This window comes from Nannobrachium achirus (assembly GCF_963921795.1).
Source record: "Nannobrachium achirus genome assembly, chromosome: 12".
In the NCBI taxonomy this organism is placed as follows: Eukaryota; Metazoa; Chordata; class Actinopteri; order Myctophiformes; family Myctophidae; genus Nannobrachium; species Nannobrachium achirus.
In genome coordinates, this window is record NC_137832.1 from 21673446 (window position 1) to 21696962 (window position 23517).

General features: G+C 43.4%; 1 protein-coding gene across 1 annotated transcript in view; it reads right to left on the bottom strand.

The window, feature by feature from the left end:
• Positions 1 to 653: 653 nt before the first annotated feature.
• Positions 654 to 23517, bottom strand: part of ulk1a (unc-51 like autophagy activating kinase 1a) — a 35646-nt gene continuing 12782 nt past the window's right edge. The window contains exons 10-27 of the mRNA XM_080739657.1: positions 16619 to 16701; positions 16458 to 16508; positions 15765 to 15853; positions 12448 to 12568; positions 11985 to 12045; positions 11793 to 11885; positions 11363 to 11488; positions 11131 to 11270; positions 9634 to 9773; positions 8598 to 8722; positions 7811 to 7926; positions 6247 to 6342; positions 5750 to 5904; positions 4729 to 4904; positions 3345 to 3463; positions 2473 to 2630; positions 1161 to 1296; positions 654 to 801 (exon numbers count right to left, since the gene is read on the bottom strand). Of these exons, the coding sequence (XP_080595783.1) occupies positions 752 to 801; positions 1161 to 1296; positions 2473 to 2630; positions 3345 to 3463; positions 4729 to 4904; positions 5750 to 5904; positions 6247 to 6342; positions 7811 to 7926; positions 8598 to 8722; positions 9634 to 9773; positions 11131 to 11270; positions 11363 to 11488; positions 11793 to 11885; positions 11985 to 12045; positions 12448 to 12568; positions 15765 to 15853; positions 16458 to 16508; positions 16619 to 16701 (2035 nt within the window). The 3' untranslated portion in view covers positions 654 to 751. The remainder of the gene's footprint in view (positions 802 to 1160; positions 1297 to 2472; positions 2631 to 3344; positions 3464 to 4728; positions 4905 to 5749; positions 5905 to 6246; positions 6343 to 7810; positions 7927 to 8597; positions 8723 to 9633; positions 9774 to 11130; positions 11271 to 11362; positions 11489 to 11792; positions 11886 to 11984; positions 12046 to 12447; positions 12569 to 15764; positions 15854 to 16457; positions 16509 to 16618; positions 16702 to 23517) is intronic.

Below are 23517 nucleotides of genomic sequence, written 5' to 3' on the forward strand. Positions count from 1 at the left end.
CATCAACTCTAAAATAAAGCCGGCACATCTTTACTAGTGTTGCTACACCCTGACAGTATTTGGTCTTGTCACCCACTTGTACAATAATTCAAACTCCTGTTTTCTCTTTTACAGTACATTCAATACATAACATTTTCAAAACACAAAGCAGAAAGCAAAGCATAGGCTGGTTAATCCTTGTTTCAAGTAAAAACTCGTTTAAAGTGAATTATTATTGCATCTGATCATTCTTTGTGCAAAACACGGAACAAATGTGCAGAGTTTACAGAATTAGGCCTGAGAACAACTTCTATCCAGGCCAGGTACTGAATTATAGTTGTTATGACACAGGTATGTGTCACACAGTGCCCCCTTCCTACAGTACGTTGCCAGTCCGTAACGTAATACATTCCAGGCTGTAATGTGGGGAAATCATGCAAGTCCCATCAAGGGTTTCCCTGTAAATAATATCAAGGTGCTTTTGTGTATCAGCAGTCTAAGAGGGCCCATCTTCACCGAATAGATGGACCTCTAAGGCAGTGGTTCTCAAAGTGGATTCCAGGGACTCTGTGGGTTCCTTTAGGGGGGTCTAAATGGACCCATACAAGTCTGTAACTCTGACAGTGTACAAATGGAACCAAATGAACCCTAACGGGTCCATTTGGTTCCATTTGTACACTGTCAGAGTTAAGGGGAGAGCTTGAAATGTAAAAGTTTGAGAAACACTGCTCTAAGGCATTAGGTTTTCTTCCTGCAACCACAGCGTTGGAGATCAAGTTTCCTGTTCCAGAGCAGAAAGACGGCGCTCAATGCACTGCTTACCTGAGATCAACAGAGAGAGAATGAGAGAGCAATTCATAACACAATGATGACTTCACTGGTGCAAGAAAAACAATTAAATAATTTGGTAGATAGAGGGTATGCGCAATTGCGCATGCATGAAGTGAATGGCAAATCAAGTGGCAAAGTGAGTTTAACGTAGTTTAATGCAATCGGATAAGACTTTTCTGTTTGAATGCATGGGCTGCCACGTTCAGAAAGTATTTTTTTTTGCCACACAGTAGGTGTTCCTGCATAACTTCCGGGTATGATGATGATGTCACGCACATACCTTCTATACTGATTACTATACAAATTCTATTCAGCTATATGCGTTTGTTTCTGATGGCATGTTCACATACATTTATTGATGTTATCAATGTCTTCTGGCTCTGTGATAATGCGGGACAGTCCTTCCATCAGCAGGAAGGCTTTATGGTAGCGCTGGACTGATGCTTGACCATGGTGGAACATCTCATCTAATGCTGCAGACTGTACCTGTATACAATAAAGACACATCGTGTCACTAGATTATATTGTCTGCTGTAGATTGCTTTGCGGACCTAAATTATTACTCAAAGAAAACAGATAAACAGTACTCATAGTAAGAGAAGGACCTCTAAATGTTAGAACATTATTCATACAAACATACTGTATACACCGATACAAATGAATAGATCAAGGGTCTTCAACAGGGGTTCCGGGACCCCTAGAGGGTCCTCAGAGGGGGGCTGCCAAATCTTTGTGTGATATGATCATGTTTTTTTACATTAACCACTTGAACCCTATAGCATCCCTATTCTTTTTTTTAATTTTTTATATATATATACTTTATTGAGTCAAGAGTGTAACATTCTCTTTGAATGCCTTTTCTTTTCATTTCCTTTGACATACCGGTATACATTTTGACCCATTTCTTTTTTTCTTTTTTTTTTGTGCATACCTTCACCTACATAAAACACAAAACAAATCCACATATTAAACAAGAAAACAAAACAAAACAAAAAATATACAAAAAATATACAGAGGCCAAAAAAAAAAACAAGATAGAGGCTTTTGTGATTGTGTCTGAAATACTTTTGGTTTGAAAAAATAAAATAAAATACAAATAAAATGGACAAAACAAAAGGTAGAAACCTATAGCATCCCTATTCTGAGTGGAACATTAGCCAAGAATAGCAGATCTATAAGCTCACAACGCCTTGCGCTGCGAGGCGTTGTGAGCTTGTAGGTCGTTTATTTCTGGCCAAGAGGTTTGGAAAAAGAAGAGTAGACTAAGTATTGACGGTTCAAGTGGTTAAATATCTGAAAAAATACACATTAATCCAAACATAAGCTGATAGTGCTGTCAAACAAGACTATGCTGTCTAAGAAATCTATGAACATTTTTAATCCGCAACACAATTGTATACACTACTGTATATAGCGGGGGTCCCTGCTTCATCTCTCTCAGCAAAGGGGCCCTTGGCCTGAAAACGTTGAAGACCCCTGGAATAGAGTGCTAGAGTGGTTTTGGGTTGATAGATACCCACTCCAGCATATCTTCACTGTTGGGCAGACACCTTGTATCTCCAAGTTTCACATTTGTACGTTTTTTCATAAAGTAAAGCCGTGCCTCATCATACAAGACTGTGGCGCAAAGCTAGTGAAAATAGCAGATCTACAAGCTCTCACCATCTGAACAGCGTGGCTGTAAATGAGCTTCTCTGCCGTGATGCCATTGAAGCGGTCCATCAGCCTCTGTTTGTCCAGGAGGAAACTCTGCAGTCGACCGGTGAGGGAACGGCAGTACGACACACAACTCTTGTACAAATCATTCAACTTCTTGATCACTGCACACAGGGAGTACACAGATGCAGCATTATTACTCTTAAAGGACAACTTTTGTTTTTTACAACAAGGGTTCATATTTTAGATTGTAATTAAAGAATATAAAAGATGAGTGTTAAATTGATTTCATTTACTTCTTTCTATCGTTTTAGAGATTCTTATTTCAGTGGTTGGGGGCATGTGTACAAGTGGCTAAATATGTCATTTTACACAGAATAAGCCCATTTCCAAGATACAACGCAACTTTTCATGGTTGGATGTGACTTATGGGGCCTAGAAGTGTTACTGTAAGTAGCAATAAAGAAACTGCTGGCTTATTGTGTCTAAAAAGACATATTTAGCCACTTGTATGCATGCCCCCATGCGTACGCATGCCCCACATTTTAGCATGGTAAACGCAATAAAACAATAGAACGAAATTTAAAAAAAATAACACTCACTTTTTCTTTTCTCTAATTACAATCTAAAATATGAACCCTTGTTGTAAAAAACTAAAGTTGTCCTTTCATCAGGTCATGTCATCATGGCATATTCTAAAATTCAAGTCAAAAGCAGCCACTTTCAAAGTGCATCCCTAGTTGCCATTATTGTCAAACATTTTGAAAAATGTTAAACATTGTCATTGCCTTGCAATGTTGCCACTGCTGTATTGTAAATTCATTCATTTTGTATGGTTAAATTACATTAGAAAACCCAGCAATTGCTACTGGCCTCACCTTGCTTAGCTGTGACTGACGGAAGCAGTCTGCCCTGTTTGATGTCCTCTTTGGCAGTGCGCAGTGCTGAGGCCAGAAACTCTTCAGCCTTCATGTACAACACCAAACGCTCCGCATTGCTGCCATATTTGAAAACATGGACAACGTCACTCTCAATGAAATGGGTACAAAGGACCAAGCCACAGTGCATTCTTGGGTTTAACTCCTAATCGTGCTGTCTTGTGCTTTTCCTATGCAGACTGCTAATAAAGTATTCAGTCAGTCAATCAATCAAGAACAATGTGTGGCACAAGGACATCACAACAGAAAAGACAAAATAGATTTTGTTTTAAAATAACTTAAGACAGGGGTCTTCAACAGGGGGTCCGGGGCCCCTAGGGGGTCCTCAGAGTTACAACAGGGGGTCCTCCAAATCTTTGTGCGACAGCCAAAAATAGCAGATCTACAAGCTCACAACGCCTCGCAGCGCGAGGCGTTGTGAGCTTGTAGATCGGCTATTTTCGGCAAAGAGCTTTGGTGTAGAGGGGGAAAAGAGCAGACTAAGTACATAGTGAAAGGTCAACTTTATTAAGTATTGACAGTTCAAGTGGTTAAATATCTGAAAACACAAATTGACATGAATCCAAAATACACTGATGATCGTGCTGTCAAACAATGAAACTATATGGAATCTATGAAAAGGTTGTGGGGGGGTCCCTGCTTCATCTCTCTCTCTCAACTAAGGGGTCCTTGGCATGAAAACGTTGAAGACCCCCGGTTCTTGGTTAACCCATTGAGAACGGGTACACATTATAGCGTATTATTATTTTATGCTTTAACTATTGAAAAATAGCAGATATACAAGCTCACAGCGTGGCACCGAGTGCCGCGCTGCGAGCTTGTAGATCTGCTATTTTTGAAAAATCGTGAAAATTAGAATTTTGACCCGATTCTATAAGTGTCTTTTGAATCCTTCTAACGTTTTTTGAAAATGTTTCTATGTCAGCAATCTGTCTATAGCCATCGTCAAAGAAAAGGTCCTTTTCACTTAACTGGAGCTCAGTTAGTCTGTTCTTGAGAGACTACTATGTCAGTGGTTCTCAAACTTTTTCATGTGAAGGACCCCCAAAATGATATGAATTTGTCCACGGGCCCCCATCTAAAAATATTTAGTTCCAGGGACAACCCAGAAGCAAAATTCGAGTTACCAACGTTTGCTTTAAAAATACATATATTCAAATATTTGCACACATTTTCACGACTTTTTCAAAAATAGCAGATATACATATCTGTATATCTGCTATTTTTCAATAGTTAAAGCATTCAATCATTCTAGACCCTAAATGGGTTAAGATACCGGGTCTTGGTTAAAGTTAAGAAGCGCAAAAAGCTGCATGGATCTTACCTCCACTCTCTACTGAGAAGACTGATCTGGTCAGCGACGAGGCTCTGCTCCAGGAAAGACAGGTCAGGACTGTCGCTGGCCTCTGGACCGGAGTCTTTGGAGGAGGCGATCTCAGTGACGCAGTGGACGAAAGCCAAGGTGAACCGGAGGTCAGCAAGAGCATCCGTGTGTGGTTGCTGTAGTAAAAGACACGCTATGACTGATCAACCCGCTCTGTTTAAGAGCCACAACACCCGGCCTAAAGCCCTTTGCACACAGGACAGTTGCGTTTTTTTCGTTTGCTGCATGAATAAAACGCATTGGATTTGGTGTGCAATGCTGTGCGGAATCGGCGCTGCGGATCCCAAAAGGAGTCATAAAAGGAGTGATGAGTTTTTTACCGCATGCGACAAGACGCACAAATCGAACTGGGTTCGATCGAGAAAAAAACACACGGCCACAGCCACTCGTCGCACGGCTAACTCGAATCCGGTGTGCATGAGGTCGTAGAGAATCATTGTTTTCTTTGAAATTGTCCGTTTTTGTGCAAAGGGCTTAATCATATACTGTAACTACATATAGAGCAGATGTAGGCTTTTGCCATTACAGCGGTGAAACTTTGAAATAACTTGTCTGAGGAGCTTTCACTGGCAGAACCTGAACCAATTCTTTTGGTTCTGGTTTTGTTTCCGTAACTCACGGCCCGGTTTCAGACAAGGTTCTGGGAACTTTTTTGTTTGTTTTTGTCCTGCTCTTGATGTATTTATTACTAAACTTGAGTTCTGGGAACCTATGGGTGGGGCCGGGAGCTCTTTTTTTGGGACCTTCCCAGTTAGGTCTGGTTATATGGAAACCTAAGCAGAACTTGGTCCCAGAACTTCACATGGTTCTTGAAAGTTCTTGGTTCTGGTGCTAGTTCTGGTTCAGCCCTTCAGTGGAAAAGGGGCTAATGCTTGCCTTTATTATCATTTATTTTGGGAGAACTAGGACTCTGCATGCTCCACTTGAAAAAAAAAAAAAAAAAAAAAAATATTGTTCTTACCTCCATCAGTGTGTCTTCTGGCAGCTCTGGAGGGTGAAAAGTCATACTTCTATTGGGCGTGGCCTCCATAGCTTCACTCTCACTGACTCCACGGCTCCTCCTCTGCAGCAGTTGATTGCAGAAGAGCCGGGATGGACTGATGTTACTGGGGGAGCCTGGAGTCAAAACAAACACACAAGTACCATTTAAAAATGACCCAGCTGAAACACTAGCAGCAAGATTTGGGGAATAAGAGACAAAGAGTATTCGGATTTTTTTTTGTAACGTGACAAAAATAAATCGCTGTATTGGATGAATCATGTTTGAAAGAAAATAAAGCAATCACTGGCTAATTTAACCTGGAGACTGGAGTATGTATATAGTGGCCTATATAATAAAGATTTGTTGGATGAAAGTGAGTACGCTTTTTGAATGTGAATATTTGCTATGGGTTCATGTGAGAGACATTTATTTTCTTTTCTTTTTTCCTTTTTCTTCTTTTTTACAATAACTCCTACCTGAGAACCCCCGGGTTGCAGTGATGTCAGGACAGGTGTTTCGTCTTAAAGGAGAGCCTTGGGTTCCAGGATATCGAGGATAACCACTAGGTGGAGCTGCAGGAACAAGTAGGTGGCTGAAAACGACATAACTTACAATATATACTGCATAAAGTGTGCGTGTCCAATGTCCATCATCTACTATCCTATATATATTATATATAGCCTATATACAGTATTTTCTGGACTATAAGGCGCACCTGACTATAAGGCGCACTGTCAATGAATGGTCTATTTTCAAACTGTTTTCATATATAAGGCGCACCTGACTATAAGGCGCACATAATAGACGCTACCGTTGCGTTATGCATCCAACAGATGGAGCTGTGCTAAAGGGAATGTCAATGTCAATGAATGATCCATATATAAGGCGCACTGGACTATAAGGCGCACTGTAGTTTTTTGAGAAAATTAAAGGCTTTTAAGTGCGCCTTATAGTCCGGAAAATACGGTACACACAATTGGGAAACCCCAGGGGGAGTGACTTAAAGGAGCTATAGTCAACTTTTTCTTGAAAAACGGATGCTAAAATAAAAATAATGTTTCGAAAATGTTTTATAAAAAAATAAGCTCATACGTGTGTTTCTATTCAAAAATACCACAAAAAGTGTAAAATAATGATAAAATAATCATTTTGGCCATGTCAGACTGACTTTGTTTACATTCCTCTTCTATGGATTGATAAGGGATGTAAACAAAGTCGGCCCTACAATGAAAAAGTTGACTATAGCTCCTTTAAGTCTTAAGGTAAAGTTACACAGTTGCAGCATAATTCTGCATCTGATCACGAGCCGATGCGGCAGATCAGATGCGCCCATTTCTGTTTCTTTGTTGTGGTTAAGGGGCTTTGAGCAACTGTTGGGCAGTGCATGAGAGATGCTGGCTCACAAGGGGAAAACTACAATCAAATGACTGCTATTTTTCTATTGATTACTCACACCATGGAGACTTGAGTTCAATAATATGTCTTCATATTTGTTGCATTCCTAAGACAACAAATTGATTATAGTAAATTTACCCCCATTGATTTCGGATTGTGGAATCAATGGGGGTAAATCTATTGTAATCAAAATATTGTCTTTGGAATGCGACAAAAAACTACAAATATTATTGAACTAAAGTCTCCATGGCGTGGGATCGAAGAAAAGACATTTTGGGGGTGAACTACTCATGGATTGGCAGGTGTTTCCAATTGTCTCTCTGTGCTGTCCTCTTTATAATAGTATAATATACCTGGGCTTAGGGCCATATACACACGTAAGTACGCACGTGCACATACACACACACACACACACACACACACACACACACACACACACACACACACACACACACACACACACACACACACACACACCTTGTGTTTAATATGGACATGCCTTGTACCTTGTGTGGTGGTGGCACTAAAACACTCACAACTGTGGTTTTCCTAATCAGCGAGACCAAAAACAAGTCTACAAAAAGCTGTGCCAGCAAAACAAAGACACCGTTTGTTCACGGCAGTCTTGTCATGCTGCCCAGGTACCTGTGGTGTCCATATACTTCTTGGAACAGAGGCTCTCATCACTCCCACTGTCGTCAAGCTGGGCTCCAAAGGCAGCCTTCAGTAGCATATCAGACAGCCGGCCTGTACTCAGTGACCTGGACATTCAATACAGCAACACACCCCATCAGGAGTATTTAATGATTCATCAATTGACATCTGGTCTATATACAATCAAAGTTCAGTTTTCCGCAAGCCAGCACCATCGTTAAACAATTTTAGAAAATGTTTATTTTGGGGCTTATTTGAAATACAAAGCTGTTTCTTTTTACCGTTTAGTACGGGGGTCAGCAACCCGCGGCTCTAGAGCCCTGGAGCTTTTTAAAAAATGTATGAAAATGGAAAAAGGGGATTTTTTTTTTTTTTCAACAATTTTTTTATCGTCACTGTCGGGCAGAAACCTTGTATCTCCAAGTTTCAATTTTTTTTCAATTTATTTTTGCAAAGTAGGCCTAAAGCCCTGCTTCATCATACAAGACTGACGCACAAAGGTAGTGAAAACAGCAGATCTACAAGCACACAACGCCTCGCAACGCGAGGCGTTGTGTGCTTGTAGATCGGCTGTTTTCACTAGTTTAGTTCATTTTTGTAAATGATAAATACAAAACGAAGTTTTGGACATACAAGGTTTCTACCCAACGACGACGATATATAAGGCTTTTATAATTTTTTGCGGCTCCAGACAGATTTGTTTTGTTTTTTTTTGGTCCAATATGGCTCTTTCAACATTTTGGGTTGCCGACCCCTGGTTTAGTAGAACAATTCTGACCTTTTGAAAGGGCGCTGTTTGTTTTCAGCTGTCATGATGAGGTTGGTCTTGGAACCAGGGGAGAGGCCCAGTGTCCGCAGGTTTGGAACTGTCATCCTTCTTTGACATGGAAATGATGCTGGAGGCTGCCGAGGAGGGCAAATTGGATTTTGTGACACCTTGTTGGTCACATAACTCCTTGTCACTTGGAAATACCTAATAATAATTTAAAGGAATTCCACCAAAATCCATACAACTACTTTATGTGATATTTGTTGCCCTGTTGCCCTGCATATTGTAACCCGATACTTTACGTGTTACTGTATATATGCAAAGCCATGTGTTTACTTCATGTCTATTGCATTTTCTCCTAGTACAACAGATGCGGTCCAGTTGTTAACCCATTTAGGCCTAGGATTATTGACTAAAATAATAATAAAAATAGCAGATATAACAGATATAATAGCAGATATACAAGCTCACAGCGCGGCACCGAGTGCCGCGCTGCGAGCTTGTAGATCTGCTATTTTTGAAAAAGTCGTGAAAATGTGTGCAAATCTTTGAATATATGTATTTTCAAAGCGAACATTTGTTAACTAAAATTTTGCTTCTGGGGGGTCCCTGGAACTAAATATTTTGAGATGGGGGTCCGTGGCCAAATAAATATCATTTTGGGGGTCCTTCACATGAAAAGGTTTGAGAAGCACTGACATAGTAGTCTCTCAAGAACAGACTAACTGAGCTCCAGTTAAGTGAAAAGGACCTTTTCTTTGACGATGGCTGGCCAGATCGCTGACATAGAAACACAGGTTTGTCAAAAGACCGTAGAAGGATTCAAAAGACACTTATAGAATCGGGTCAAAATTATAATTTTCACGATTTTCCAAAAATAGCAGATCTACAAGCTCGCTGTGAGCTTGTATATCTGCACATTTTCAATAGTTAAAGCATGAAGTAATGATACACAAAATGTGTACCCGTTCTAAATGGGTTAATATGTGCTTTCTTATCATGTATTTAGTCATATATTCTTGTTCTGTATGTTGTGTAAGCTGACCTGTAGATTGGAGTCGGGACTCCTACTCTGGATCTTATGCCAACCACCCGAGCTGTGCGCCATGTCAGGAGAGCCAGCAGGCATTCCAGTCTTTGTGCTGAGGGGGCGACTGTGCTTTGAGACCTTTGGAGTGGCTCCCGCTAAAGAGGGCACAGAGTTAAAAGTAATGAAAGTAAATAACTTTCTATCCTGCAGGGGGGAAATATAGTAGGCCCCTTTTTGCAATGCTTAGGTTAAAAGCAGTGATGCCTGCACAATATGTTAGGAGATATTGAAAACCCATTGGAAATATGGTACTGGTGCTATAAGTCAAAATATCTAGACAATCCTCACGCTCAGCTCTTTGGGAGCTAAAAACATCCGTTCCTCTACGAGTGCTGCATAAGTGTAACAGTGTAACGTGTTGAAGCAGTGGGCCACATCGCTGAAAGAAAGCATGCGTGCCCAGCCAATCCATATTCCATAAGCCAGGGGTCTTCAACTAGGGGGTCCTCAGAGTTACTACAGGGGGTCCTCCAAATCTTCCAATATTACCAACTTGAACCCTAGTGTCCATATTTTGAGAAGTGGTTAAATATCTATTTTTTTTTTTACATGAATCCAAAATACACTGATGATTGTGCTGTCAAACGATGAAACTATATGGAATCTATGAAAAGGTTGTGGGTAGGGCTGTCACGAGTATGACATTTTACATGACGATTAACTGTCACTCAAATAATTGCGATTAACGATTTAATTGTCGTTGACAATTACATTTCTGTTTGGCTTTTATATCCAAATATACAAAAAAATTACTGACATATTTGACAACTTTATTCTTAAAAAAAGAACATTGATAGTGGAAATAGCCGATCTACAAGCTCACAACGCGTCGTGATGCGACGCGTTGCGAGCTTGTAGATCTGCTATTTCCACTATTTTTTAGTTTAAAAAGATATATATGGACATTTTTCAACATGGAAACGATTATGACGATTATGAAAAATAACCACGATTATGTCAAATAATCACGATTAGACTATAATGTAATAATTGTGACAGCCCTAGTTGTGGGGGTTCCTGCTTCATATCTCTCTCAACTAAGGGGTCCTTGGCCTGGAAACGTTGAAGAACCCTGGCGTGCAGTAAAGAGCAAGGTACGAAAGAATTCACCATTTGTTAGCCTTCTGGTTGGTCCCTGACTGACCAACCAGCAGGCTCTATCTGCCTTGTCCCGCCCTGGTTCCGCCTTTTTTATGTTGAATTAGCTGAAACATAATTTTTTGAGAAATAAAAGCATTTAAAAACATGCTGAGTCACTATACTGCCACTGAGCAGCTCCATTTCACTGAAACCAAGTTTGAAATGAGAATTGAATACACAGAATAACAATACGAAGCAACTGAATTAAAATGGTAGTGGATGGAGTGTCCCACCAAGACAGATCAACCAATGGGTGTGAAGAGGGGCGGGACAATGGGCGGGACTTGACAAAGGGTGAATTGAGATGCCTGCCTTGAGGAGAGGGCGGATGCGGCCGTGCTCCTCCAGCCATCAGCCTGGGGGTTCTGAGGACGGGGCTCGGACCTGCAGCTCTAGATCTGCCACATCCTGGAGAGCTTTCATTGCTGCTGCCAGGACAGCACAGCATGGCCCTGTAGGACATATTTATATTTGCTATTGTTAGAGACTACTGTTTTTGATTGGAAAAGTTAAATTGTGAATTGTACTGATAATTGGTACGTGCCTGGTTGAACCATGTAGACCTGCAGGTTGCAGGTTCAGCTCCATCCGATGATAGTTCTGGACCTGCGTTGGTACAGGAATGGGCACAGACTGGCTGTAATTACTGCCACTGAACTCAACAGGTTTGCTGCATGGACAAACAGAAGAGGAAGACGAACAAGATGCAAGGAGCTGTGAATCAAGGCTTTTGTATGGGTTGTTAAATACAGGAGTAGATGACTAACATCTACCCACAAGAAGTAACCAATAGCCAGTCATGGTCCTAGTCATGTCCTAGTCCTAGTCATGTCCTAGCCAGGTACATCAACCTACCTGCTATCAATCAATTCAATTTCAATTCAAAGGGCTTTATTGGCATGAGAAAACATACGTTTACATTGCCAAAGCAGAAGTGTACACAGTGCAATACAATCCTCCCCTGTTGTTCTTACCTGACAGGATTAGGAGGAGAAGAGGTCAGTGATAGGGAGGAGGGAGGTGTCTTGCCTGCATTCTCTAGACCTCTCTCAGCCAGCATAGAACTCCTGAGAACAGTGGGTTTTTTTTTGTACTATATTCAGTATATTTATAAGATATAAATAAATCACAATTTAGCACATTGGTTTCTTGACGTTTCCACTCACCCACTGTATATCAGACTGCCCTCAGTAGGTGACCCATCTCCCAATTCACATACAAAATCATCTGTAATACGTAAAATACAAAGCTTTCAGTGACTAAGCCCAGTCGGACTAATATAATGAAATATATCGTCACTGACGGGCAGAAACCTCGTATCTCCAATTTTCAAATTTGTACGTTTTTTCACAAGTTAAAGCCCTGCTTCATCATACAAGGCCGTCGCACAATGTTAGTGAAAACAGCCGATCTACAAGCACACAACGCCTCGCGGTGGTGCGAGGCGTTGTGTGCTTGTAGATCGGCTGTTTTCACTCGTTTAAATCATTCTTAAAATGATAAATGCAAAACGAAGAGTTTTGGACGTACAAGGTTTCCACCCGACAACGACGATATAATAAAATATAATATATATTATAAATATAATAAAAACACTGTTCTGAACAAATAAATGGTAAGCTGTCTTACTAGGAGACTGGACAGGCACCATGACATATTCTTCAGTGTCAGAACATGAGTTCCTGCTGTCCTGAGTGGCTCCACCAGGGGGCTCCTGTCTAGGGATGTGCAGGGGCTTGGTATTGGAATGCTAAAGAGGAGAGTGCAAGATAACAACGCCTCAGTAAAAGTATCTAAAATCTATTCAATATCATGGGCAGGCGCGTGCACACATAGACATCAAAGGGGGCTTGAGCCCCTGCCCTTTTATCCTTGAAACAAACAAAAAAAAGTGCCCTCTCCAGACCATGAATGCAGTTTTCACTATGGTGAAAGAAATGCAAATGCCCTCTTTCCATGCCATACCTGAAGGCAGCATTCAAGAGAAATTGCCTTGTCCAAACTCTCCTGAACTTGAAGGCATCATCTTATGTTGAAAGAATTGCCCTCTCTGTGTAGAGATCCACGCCGTTACGCCACATCTCCAGCATTGACTTGATTATGCTTAAGGGCCTCACAGATGAGAGGCCGATGTTGGGTCAGATCAGATCTCGTGCCCGGGGTTTATCGGTGTTCATTTCAAACGACAGCGATCCTCTGTCTTGCGACCGGGCCCGGTATATCCCGCTGTGCCAAGTGAAATATCTCAGACCATTACAAATGAGACCGACGTCTCGCGATTCTAGCCACCCACGATCTCGGGGGGGTGGTGCCATGAGAGACGTGACTAGATGAAGATTCCGCCCCCTCAAGAGGGATAAAATCAAGAGTGTTTTTCTCTCTCTCTCTTCACGTCAGTTTAATTGCCATTTGTTTAATGTTTTGACAATGAGGGTGTTCCAGGTGATCCCCAGCTTAATGATGGAGACCAAATGGTAACCAAAAGGACTATTATTTATACTAAAGGGAATCTTTCTCCAAAATAATCAATTAGGCCTACCGCATGCCAGCAAAGTCAACGAGCCAACGACCCAATTAGCGCAGAAGTCCTGCAGCTGCGGTGTTCTGACTCGCTAAGCTCCAAAATCCATTTTATTACCTAATTAAATATTAAAACAGCGAAATTAAACAAATATATTCGCTATAGTCTATAACAAAGAGTCTCTCTCTCTCTCTCTCTCTCTCTCTCTCTCTCTCTCTCTCTCTCTGTCTGTGCCATATTTGTAGCTAATAATGCAGTATTGATACTTTTACTTAAGTAAAGAATTGGAGTATACTTTTTCCATCACTGCGCAAATTAGACTACAGAGGCGCACATGGGTATGGTATAACGTACCTTGATTACAGGAGAAAATAATAAAATGTACTTCTTAAAATGAATTCATCATGCTTGTGCTTGTTGCTAAAAAGTAGGTATTGGCAACATGACTAGTGTATCGCATGCATGCCTCACACGTGCAAGACAACAGCCATGTTACCATACCTAGCATTTGCAGAACTGACGCTGCTGGCAGCCGGAGGAGGAGGACATTATGAGCGAGTGTGCAGGCCTATTCGTGGACTCTTTTTATTCTGACTTTGGTTGGTGTTATTACTGTTATGTTGATATGATTGATCTGAACCAAGCTGGACCCAGTGGATTATGTAGTCTACAAGGAAGCACGTTGGCTGTCTCACCCTGTCTGTCTGTCACAGCAATGGATTAATTGGTAGAAGTTGGTGTTACATTCTTCTTTCGTGTATCATCGTCCTTTGCACACAAGTGATAACTGCGCCATCATGACAAAACATTATAAAAACAAAGGTAGGTTGGTAGTCTTCTAGGTAGGCTACTGTGCGCACACTGGCCGCTGCTCACTTTATAGATATTATAATTATATAGGCTATTCAGTTATGTTTTTGGCAAGCGAGACGCGAGATGTGATGCGCATCCAGCAAGACACGGCTGAGAGTGTCGCATCTCCAATATCATTGATTGACCAGTGTCCACTCCTAAAAAACATCAACCAGCATTTTAACGGCAACCAGCCAGACATTAAACAGACATGAGCTTAATCAGCTAATAGCAATTATGAATGTCCAAACCTCGCCGTTGTGGGCGTGCAGTCAGCAGAAAAAAAAAAAGTTTAACCTCTCGCTTTTTTTTTTTTTACTGTCCCACCAACATCCAAGCATATAGAATAGGGACAGGCCTAGGTTCCTCAATATCATTTAGCTGGGGACCCCCTGGAACTCCCCAAGGACTGGCGGTCCTCTTTGAGGACCAATGAACAAACTGACAGAACGAGAGGCGCAATTATGTGCCTGCAGCCCGCGCGTAAAAGTAAAAAAAAAAAAAAGGAATGCAATGGAATGTCTCTGACTTTGAGTATTACATTATATGAATAAGATATTATATATAGGGTGTCTGTCTGTCAAGTTGCACAAGGTCAATTTAGAGCCCTTATACACGGATAGAACAGCACTGCCCTAGCCAAATCTGCGCAGCAAAAAAAAAGACACTGCCTTGTTGCCAAATGACTGCGCAGAAGAAGAAAAAAGAAGAAAGAACGCTATAGGCTATAACGTTTTTGAACAAGTGATTACAACAAGGGAGAGAGTAGGCTAAAGTAAAAAGTAAGTAGGCTAATAATAATAATAAAAGTGTAGGCTGTGACAGAAAGCCTACACTCTGCGCAGCCTAAAAAAGGGAGGAGCTGGCTTCATATAATCTGATGCAATCCCGTGAGCTCATTCAGACGACAATAATTGTAAAGGATTCCTACCCGATGACCCGAAAATATCAAGCTTTTTTGATATTATCGTGAGTGCTCCCGACGAGTCCCGAGGTCATAAAAAAGCTAATTAACATAATCCGATCGTGTCGGGGTACTGTTCAAGCCCAAGACCGATTCCGGGGCCGACCAAACGATTTTCCTGGGGGGTCCTCCCGAAATCTGGTCGGGGATCCTCGGCCCCGGGATCGGCTCAATGTGAACGGGCCCTTAGTTCAGTGTGGTATCAAGCACCGAAAATAGCCGACCTCCAAGCTCACAACGCATCGCGCTGCGACGCGATGTGAGCTTGGAGGTCGATATCTCCACCAAAAGGCCCTTTTAGAGATCTCAGCCCCTGCCTCTCTAACATTCTCTGCATGTCCCTGATCATGGGGTTTACCTCCTTTACTATTATAGTTAATAAGAGACATGTGGAACCCCTGTTAACATCACATTAAAAGATGCTAATAACAATAACAACAACAATAATAATGTTACGAACAGTAAGCTAATTTTCATGTTCATTGTATTCCATGGTTTCCCAGGAGAACGTTCGGGACAGTGCTGTTGTTTATACAATTAAACAACAGCTTATCTGCTTTACTGCGGGATTTTCTTTAAAGCATTCCATGAAAAGGAGGATGTACGTACTAGAGGAGAAGCCAGGTTGGAAGTGGAGGAACCGCTTGAAGAACTGCATGAACCAGAGCTGGGATACAGATGCATGGGAACTGAGGAGGCTGTCAAGGATACATAAATTAGATATGTTGGTACAGTATGTGGATTTCACTTACACCAACTTCATTGACTCAGTGTTGATTTCGACTAAAACTATGACGAAAAATGTTTGTCGACTGCGTTTTTTTCACTGACGAAAACTAAATAAAAACTGAATAAAAATTAAGCTGTGATGACTAAAACTAAGACTAAATATATTTACAATTTTGTCAACAAAATAAAAAATAGACTAAAATGTTAGGGAGGGACTAGGGAGGAGAGTCATTTTATGTTTGGTTGCTCTCAGGTGTTGCGAGCTGAAAATAGCCGATCTACAAGCTCACAACGCGTGAGCTTGTAGATCGGCTATTTTCAGCACGCAACCAAGTGTAATTACGTCATTACGATGCCATCAAGGCCTACAAAAATACATTTTAGTCGCCTAAAATCTTATGATATTTAGTCGACTAAAATTAGACTAAAACTAAAACTTTTCAGGTGACTAAATTACGACTAAAACTAAATTACATTTTATTCAAAAGACTATGACAAACTAAATCAAATTTTGCTGTCAAAAACAACACTGCATTGACTATAAAATGTGTTTAAGCAATATGCAGTACATACATTTCTTCATGGATGAACTTGATTCCATGAAAGGGTGGTGGAAAAACTCATCTGTGGCGGGCAAAGTAAACACAACTAAATCAACAGCGCTGATGTTTCAATGAGAATATGTGTCAAATGTCAAATCCAAAGGGCGGGTGTTGTTATAGGTAGAGGCTGACCATAGTTCATGCGCTCCCTGTGATTCCTCTGTAGAAGCCCCAGTAGCAAGTGTCTGAGATGGCTTGAGGTTTCCCTTGGGATGCTAGAGAACAAATGACACAGGATTTATTGTAAGATTATATTACAATGCCTTCATGTCAATATACTAGTAAGACGCCACAGAGCGACATGCGACCTTGCCCTAAAGGGCGCCAATTCTTGGACATCTGGCCAGGGATGTATATCGGACAAGTTACCCATATATGGAGACCCCTGGTACCCATATATGGAGATCCATGTACTGTATTATGGAGATATGCTGTAAGAGCCCAAACATGCTTACTCAGTTATTCGTTATGTAGTCTCGCGTAGCCAGACAACTATTCCACAATCTCTGAATGCTATATAGAGTCTGGAACAGCAGCTCCCTAAATGATGTTGGAACAACAAAGGTTCAGGAGAATAGACCACACCGGATAACCACCTTCTCTCTTCCCTAATCATCTCCAATCTAACCTGCTTTTCTCCTCCCCACCTCGCTTGCTACAGGTCTAACTGATAACACCTCCTCCCTTATCTCCTCCTACCAGGTTAATCAAGCGCTGTATTTAAACCTGGCCGTGCTCACAGCACTTCCCTGCTCAGTTTCTCGCAACGCGTTGAACTAAGCACCCGTACACTCGTACAAACCATACCCTACCGTCTTCGACGTAAAACTCGCTTGTCCTAATCGACAATCCGCCCGCTTTACTTGACGTAACTCGCTGTCTTAATCGACAATCCGCCCGCTTTACTTGCTAACCACGTACGCTGAAGAGCCATGGATCTCCCCGCTTCCGAGGACGAGATTCCACCCACCACCGACCTCCGCCTCGTTCTCGACAAGCAGAGAGCCACGGCCACTGCCACCACTGCAGCTCCAACCACAGCAACTTCCATCACAGCTACGCTGTCATCATCCCTCGCCCCCACCCCGTTGGACCTGCACAGCGGACCGCGAGCCTCCCCTACAAGCCACCATTCCATTCCACACCATCATCTCATGCCTCAACTCCACTCACCGCCTCACCGCCGTCACCGCTCTTGGTCCATCTGCGCGGACTCGCTCCGCCACGTCCCTTCCACGCTCCAGGTCAGTCTCTCCTTCCCTCTCCATTAACGACTGGACCGTAGCTGGTTTACAGAAATGTCTGACTAGTTGCAAAGTTGTATTTCCCCGCACTGCAACCAAGTCTGTTTTGTTTTGCTTGTGTAGTAATCTCATACAAGCTCCTCCTCGCCCGGTCCGTCGCACATTGATGACGCGAGACCCGTAGGCGAGTCAGAGGGAAATCCCAGGGATTCCCCCCCCCCCCCCCCCCCCCCCCAGAAAAGCTACACGTAAAACTCACCACGTATCCCTCCCCACCGCAACCATTAATGCCACTCCAACACCAGTTGCCGTATCCCCATCTTCGCACAGTCTTATCCACTGCTCCATTTGCTTGTATGCACAGGGGACTGCGCAAACGCAAACCCCCATTCATTCTTCCATCATTCAATTCAATTCAAAGGAGCTTTATTGGCATGAGAAAACATATGTTTACATTGCCAAAGCAAGTATCACAATTACATTAAAAACAGTTGAAAATGGGGAACATATATACAGTTGGAGGGGGTACAGCATTGAGTAAACAGAGCTATGTCGCATTGTGACATTTTATATACGGGGTACAAAATGCATTTAAAGGTATCCGCTCTGTTTCATACTGTATGTGCACCCTCATTCCCGTCCAAACACAAACACCCCCCCCCCCCTCCCAATCAGGCCACGGTTCTAACAATCCAGAGCCAAGCTGCCCCCCTCCCCCCCCCTCCCCCCTTCCTCTCCCCACTGCTAACCATCGCATTATGCAACTCCAGGCTCCAACTGCCTTTCCAACTGCTCTCCCCCCCCCCCCCCCCCCCGCCCTTCCTCCCCTCCCCACGGTTATTCAGCCTGTACTTCAGCCTGTAATTCCTCCCTCCATGATTAATCAGCCATTTTTCCCCAACCCTGGACCCAATATGCCCACGATTAATCAATCCGCATTATTTCCAGCCCAAGCCCCACTACCCTTCCCCCACCCCTTCGCCACAGCCCATCAGGCCGCCCACTGCAACCCGCAGCTCCAAACGGCCCCCCCCATCCTACCAACCCATGGCTCAGGCCCACGTTCACACCCCCATACCTCATTGTTCTTTTTCCCTCTCCACAGCCCTGCCTGCACCCGTACCCCCGTCGGCCATCGCCGCCAACCCGATGCCGGTGTCAAACACACTCCGCATCCAGATCCTCCAGGGCATGGACGTGGACCTAGCCGCTTTAATCAAACCCTCTGCTTTCTCCCACCAGGCCAGGACCGTAGACTGCGGAGGGGTGTCCATCACCCTCCGCGATCTCAATTCCCCCACTAACCCCACCATTCTCTCCCCCACAGAGTTTGTCCTGGCTTTCTCCCTCTACCGGGACGTCATTTGTTCCGTTTTTCCCCTACCGCAGGCAGGAGCCGAATGATTATATGCAGATAATCATCGACCTAGCCTTGCGCTTTTCGGCTTGTAGCGGCTTCCTTTGGGGTTCAGAATGGACCAGCCGCTCTGTCCTCATTCCAGTATTCATTCCATTATTCATTCCATTATTCTCTCCAGCATTCACTCCAGTATCCACTCAGACAACCAAACCACCGTAGAGATAATTAACAAGGCAGTTCCTCCTCACTCCCCATTCACACGCTCAGGCCAGTAAAACGGAGCATCGACTCCCATTTACCCTGCACACGACCTCTGACAAGCTCGCTCCGTGTTCGTCTGTTATGCATGGCTCCTTTTGGGGACTCTGTTCGGGCCCAGCCATAAGCTGTCCAGAGACAAGCCGTCCAGACACAGGCTGTCCAGAGCCCCAGAGCCAAACTACCCAGGGCTCGTGCCCCGAGCACTCAGCCCCCCCCGCCTTCTCCGCTCCACTCAGCAATGCCCGTCCTCGCTAAAACATCACAATCCCTCCCGTTAACTCACTGGGTTCATTCCACCATCCATCAAACCATTCACTCCTCTCCAACCCGGCCAATCCCCCCATCCACAACAGCAACCATTCACTCACTACAGTCACGGCGTTCCGCCGCCGTCCTGTCACCTAAGCAAAGGCGTTTCCGCCTTCTCCCTGTCACCCAAGCAAAGGCGTTCCGCCTTCCCCTCGTCTAAGCAAAGGCGTTCCGCCTTCCCCTCGACTAAGCCAAGGCGCTCGCCGACCTTCCTGTCACCTAACCAAAGCGTCGTCGCCGCTTTACTTAGCAGGTGTTGTTGCCACCTTCCTGTCACCTAACCAAAGCGTTGTCGCCGCTTTACTTAGCAGGTGTTGTTGCCACCTTCCTGTCCCGAGGCACCTCCCTGGCCTCTTCTTTTCCCCATTCTACCTCCAAACGTATTTCCATGCCTCCATGTTCTCCAAATACATTTTAATAAATACAACCCAAGTGTGTCTCTGTTTGATGGTGTGGTCTTTACTAGTGAAATGATGTTGGAACAACAAAGGTTCAGGAGAATAGACCACACCGGATAACCACCTTCTCTCTTCCCTAATCATCTCCAATCTAACCTGCTTTTCTCCTCCCCACCTCGCTTGCTACAGGTCTAACTGATAACACCTCCTCCCTTATCTCCTCCTACCAGGTTAATCAAGCGCTGTATTTAAACCTGGCCGTGCTCACAGCACTTCCCTGCTCAGTTTCTCGCATCCCGCCTCCACCCCATTCTCCTCCCTATCTACAGTAACTAACCTTCTCACGCATCCTTCTCAGATAACTAACATTCATTTGCATCCTTCCACAGATACCAGTTCCAAAAGGGGGGACTCTGTTCGGGCCCAGCCATAAGCTGTCCAGAGACAAGCCGTCCAGACACAGGCTGTCCAGAGCCCCAGAGCCAAACTACCCAGGGCTCGTGCCCCGAGCACTCAGCCCCCCCCGCCTTCTCCGCTCCACTCAGCAATGCCCGTCCTCGCTAAAACATCACAATCCCTCCCGTTAACTCACTGGGTTCATTCCACCATCCATCAAACCATTCACTCCTCTCCAACCCGGCCAATCCCCCCATCCACAACAGCAACCATTCACTCACTACAGTCACGGCGTTCCGCCGCCGTCCTGTCACCTAAGCAAAGGCGTTTCCGCCTTCTCCCTGTCACCCAAGCAAAGGCGTTCCGCCTTCCCCTCGTCTAAGCAAAGGCGTTCCGCCTTCCCCTCGACTAAGCCAAGGCGCTCGCCGACCTTCCTGTCACCTAACCAAAGCGTCGTCGCCGCTTTACTTAGCAGGTGTTGTTGCCACCTTCCTGTCACCTAACCAAAGCGTTGTCGCCGCTTTACTTAGCAGGTGTTGTTGCCACCTTCCTGTCCCGAGGCACCTCCCTGGCCTCTTCTTTTCCCCATTCTACCTCCAAACGTATTTCCATGCCTCCATGTTCTCCAAATACATTTTAATAAATACAACCCAAGTGTGTCTCTGTTTGATGGTGTGGTCTTTACTAGTGAACGGCGAGTAATGGAAACGGGCATTACCGTTCAAGAAAATATATTTTAAAATGTCATTTCTGCTAAGCAGCAAGCTAAACATGCTTATATGATTTTTATTTATATAATGATAAATGTGTGCGATGTGAGACTGAAACGGAAGTGACGAGGGGGCTTCACTTCCGCTTCATCTCGCACTCATCGTTTCTATTTCCCTTTACCAGACTGTATGCCGGGAGCATTTGACCAAATCGCGGAGGCAACAGTCTGGCCACACGAGACTATTCGTTATGAAAAGTCCTATGGTGTCTATGACATCTGACATCATACCCTTTTATGCCCATACATGGAGATCCCTGTCTGTAGAACCAGCCGTTAGTGTGGTATGTGGCCGATGTGGCCTCCATATATGGGCATTCCCATATGAAGTCCTGTTAGATATGGGCTTAATAATGATGACATCAGGGAACTCCATATATGGGCATAAAAGGGGTTATGTTAGTGTGACATCACAGTGAAGCCAGAGCGTGATGTCAGAGCGGAAAACCCATTCTGTTAAGAGTGGTTCCCCTGACATCACAGTGATGTCAGAGCATGATGTCACAGTGATGTGTCAGGGGAACCGTGACTGACAGAGATACGGTCACAATAACTCTAACTCTAACTTAACTCTAACTCTAACTGATCAAAAGTAGGGAGGACAGTCTATGGAAAACTACATTCAAAATGATCAAATTCAGATTACTGGTCCATTTGAATTGTCATGGATATCTGTGTTGTGTTTAAGTGTAAAAAAAAAGAGATGTACACTATGTATGTGTAAACTAGTTTATGTAAGCTATTCTTTTTTTGCCATGGTATTTTCTGTGCACCTTCATGCTCCCCAGAGGATGACCACTTCAGATTTTGGTAGTAAAATTAGAGTCAATGCAAACCTCAGGAATGGGAGGTAAAAAAACACATGATAGGTACAATAAGGCTAATATTACGATGCCTCAATTATAATTTCACATTTTCTCTTTGTAGCCCATTAGCCTCCCCCTCTAGGGCACGGGTGGGCAAAATAGCTCAGGGTAGGGCAGGGGTGGGCAAAATAGCTTGTAGATCGGCAATTTTTGCCTCTTTTGAATTGGAATTCTGAAAATTTGAATCAAAATTTTTGATTCAATTTCAAACACATTTAGTTATATACTCATGTTAACTTCATGAACCTAAATACAAATACATTGGACATAAAAAGAAAATACATTTAATACTACTACACTAGTCAAGCTACTAATATAGACTGACGGAATTAAGGCAGGTCATATTACAGGAATTACAGCTGAAATCAATAATGTATCAGTATTCTGGTATTAACCTGAGGGCCACATTAAGTGAAGGTGGGGGCCGCATGTGGCCCCCGGGCCGCCAGTTGCCCATGTAATGCTCTAGGGGATGCTAGTGGGAATTTTAGTATCTTAGGTGTTTCTGTATTTGAGGCACGAGCACTTTGGAACACCCAATGTGACTGGTTGGGAAGTGTGTGTGCAAATGGGTGACTTGTGCAACGTGTGAGAGTGACATGTTTCTGTCTGCGTACAGGGGCATCACAAGGGGTAGGAAAGTTGGACTGAGTTACTGGGGCCTAAGGTGTTGGAGGGGCGAGCTTGTAGATCTGCTATTTTTGAAAAGTCGTGAAAATGTGTGCAAATCTTTGAAATTCTGAATATATGTATTTTTTAAGTGAACATTTGTAACTCAAATTTTGCTTCTGGGGGCGGGGTCCCTGGAACTAAATATCTTGAGATGGGGGTCCGTGGCCAAATAAATACCATTTTGGGGGTCCTGCACATGAAAAGGTTTGAGCTCCACTGACATCGAAACATAGGTTTTTTAAAAAAAACCTTAGAAGGATTTGAAATATTCAAAGATTGTCATGATTTAAAAAAAAAATAGCAGATCTACAAGCTCGCAGCGCGGCACTCAGTGCCGCGCTGTGAGCTTGTATGTCTGCTATTTTTCAATAGTTAAAGCACAGGGGCCCCACAGTGAATCCTTGTACCCAGGGCCCAGAATTTGGTGCGACACCCCTGTGTGTGAGTGACATGTTTCTGTCTGCGTACGTTGGTGCTGAGCAGCAGTATGTGGGTCATGTGCAAAGTGATAGCAGTGCAGGGCACCAGCAGGTTGAAGCAGCTATAAATAGAGACACAAGAAAACAACAAACTGTCGCTCGCACAAACAGCACTGCGTCTTATCACTGGCTTTACCATTCTAACAGATTAACGAGGCCAAGAGCCAAACAGCAACCTTCAAAGTAAACAATGGCCCCCAGTTACAGGTTAAAGGACAACTTTAGTTTTTTTTTTACAACAAGGGTTCATATTTTAGATTGTAATTAGAGAAAAGAA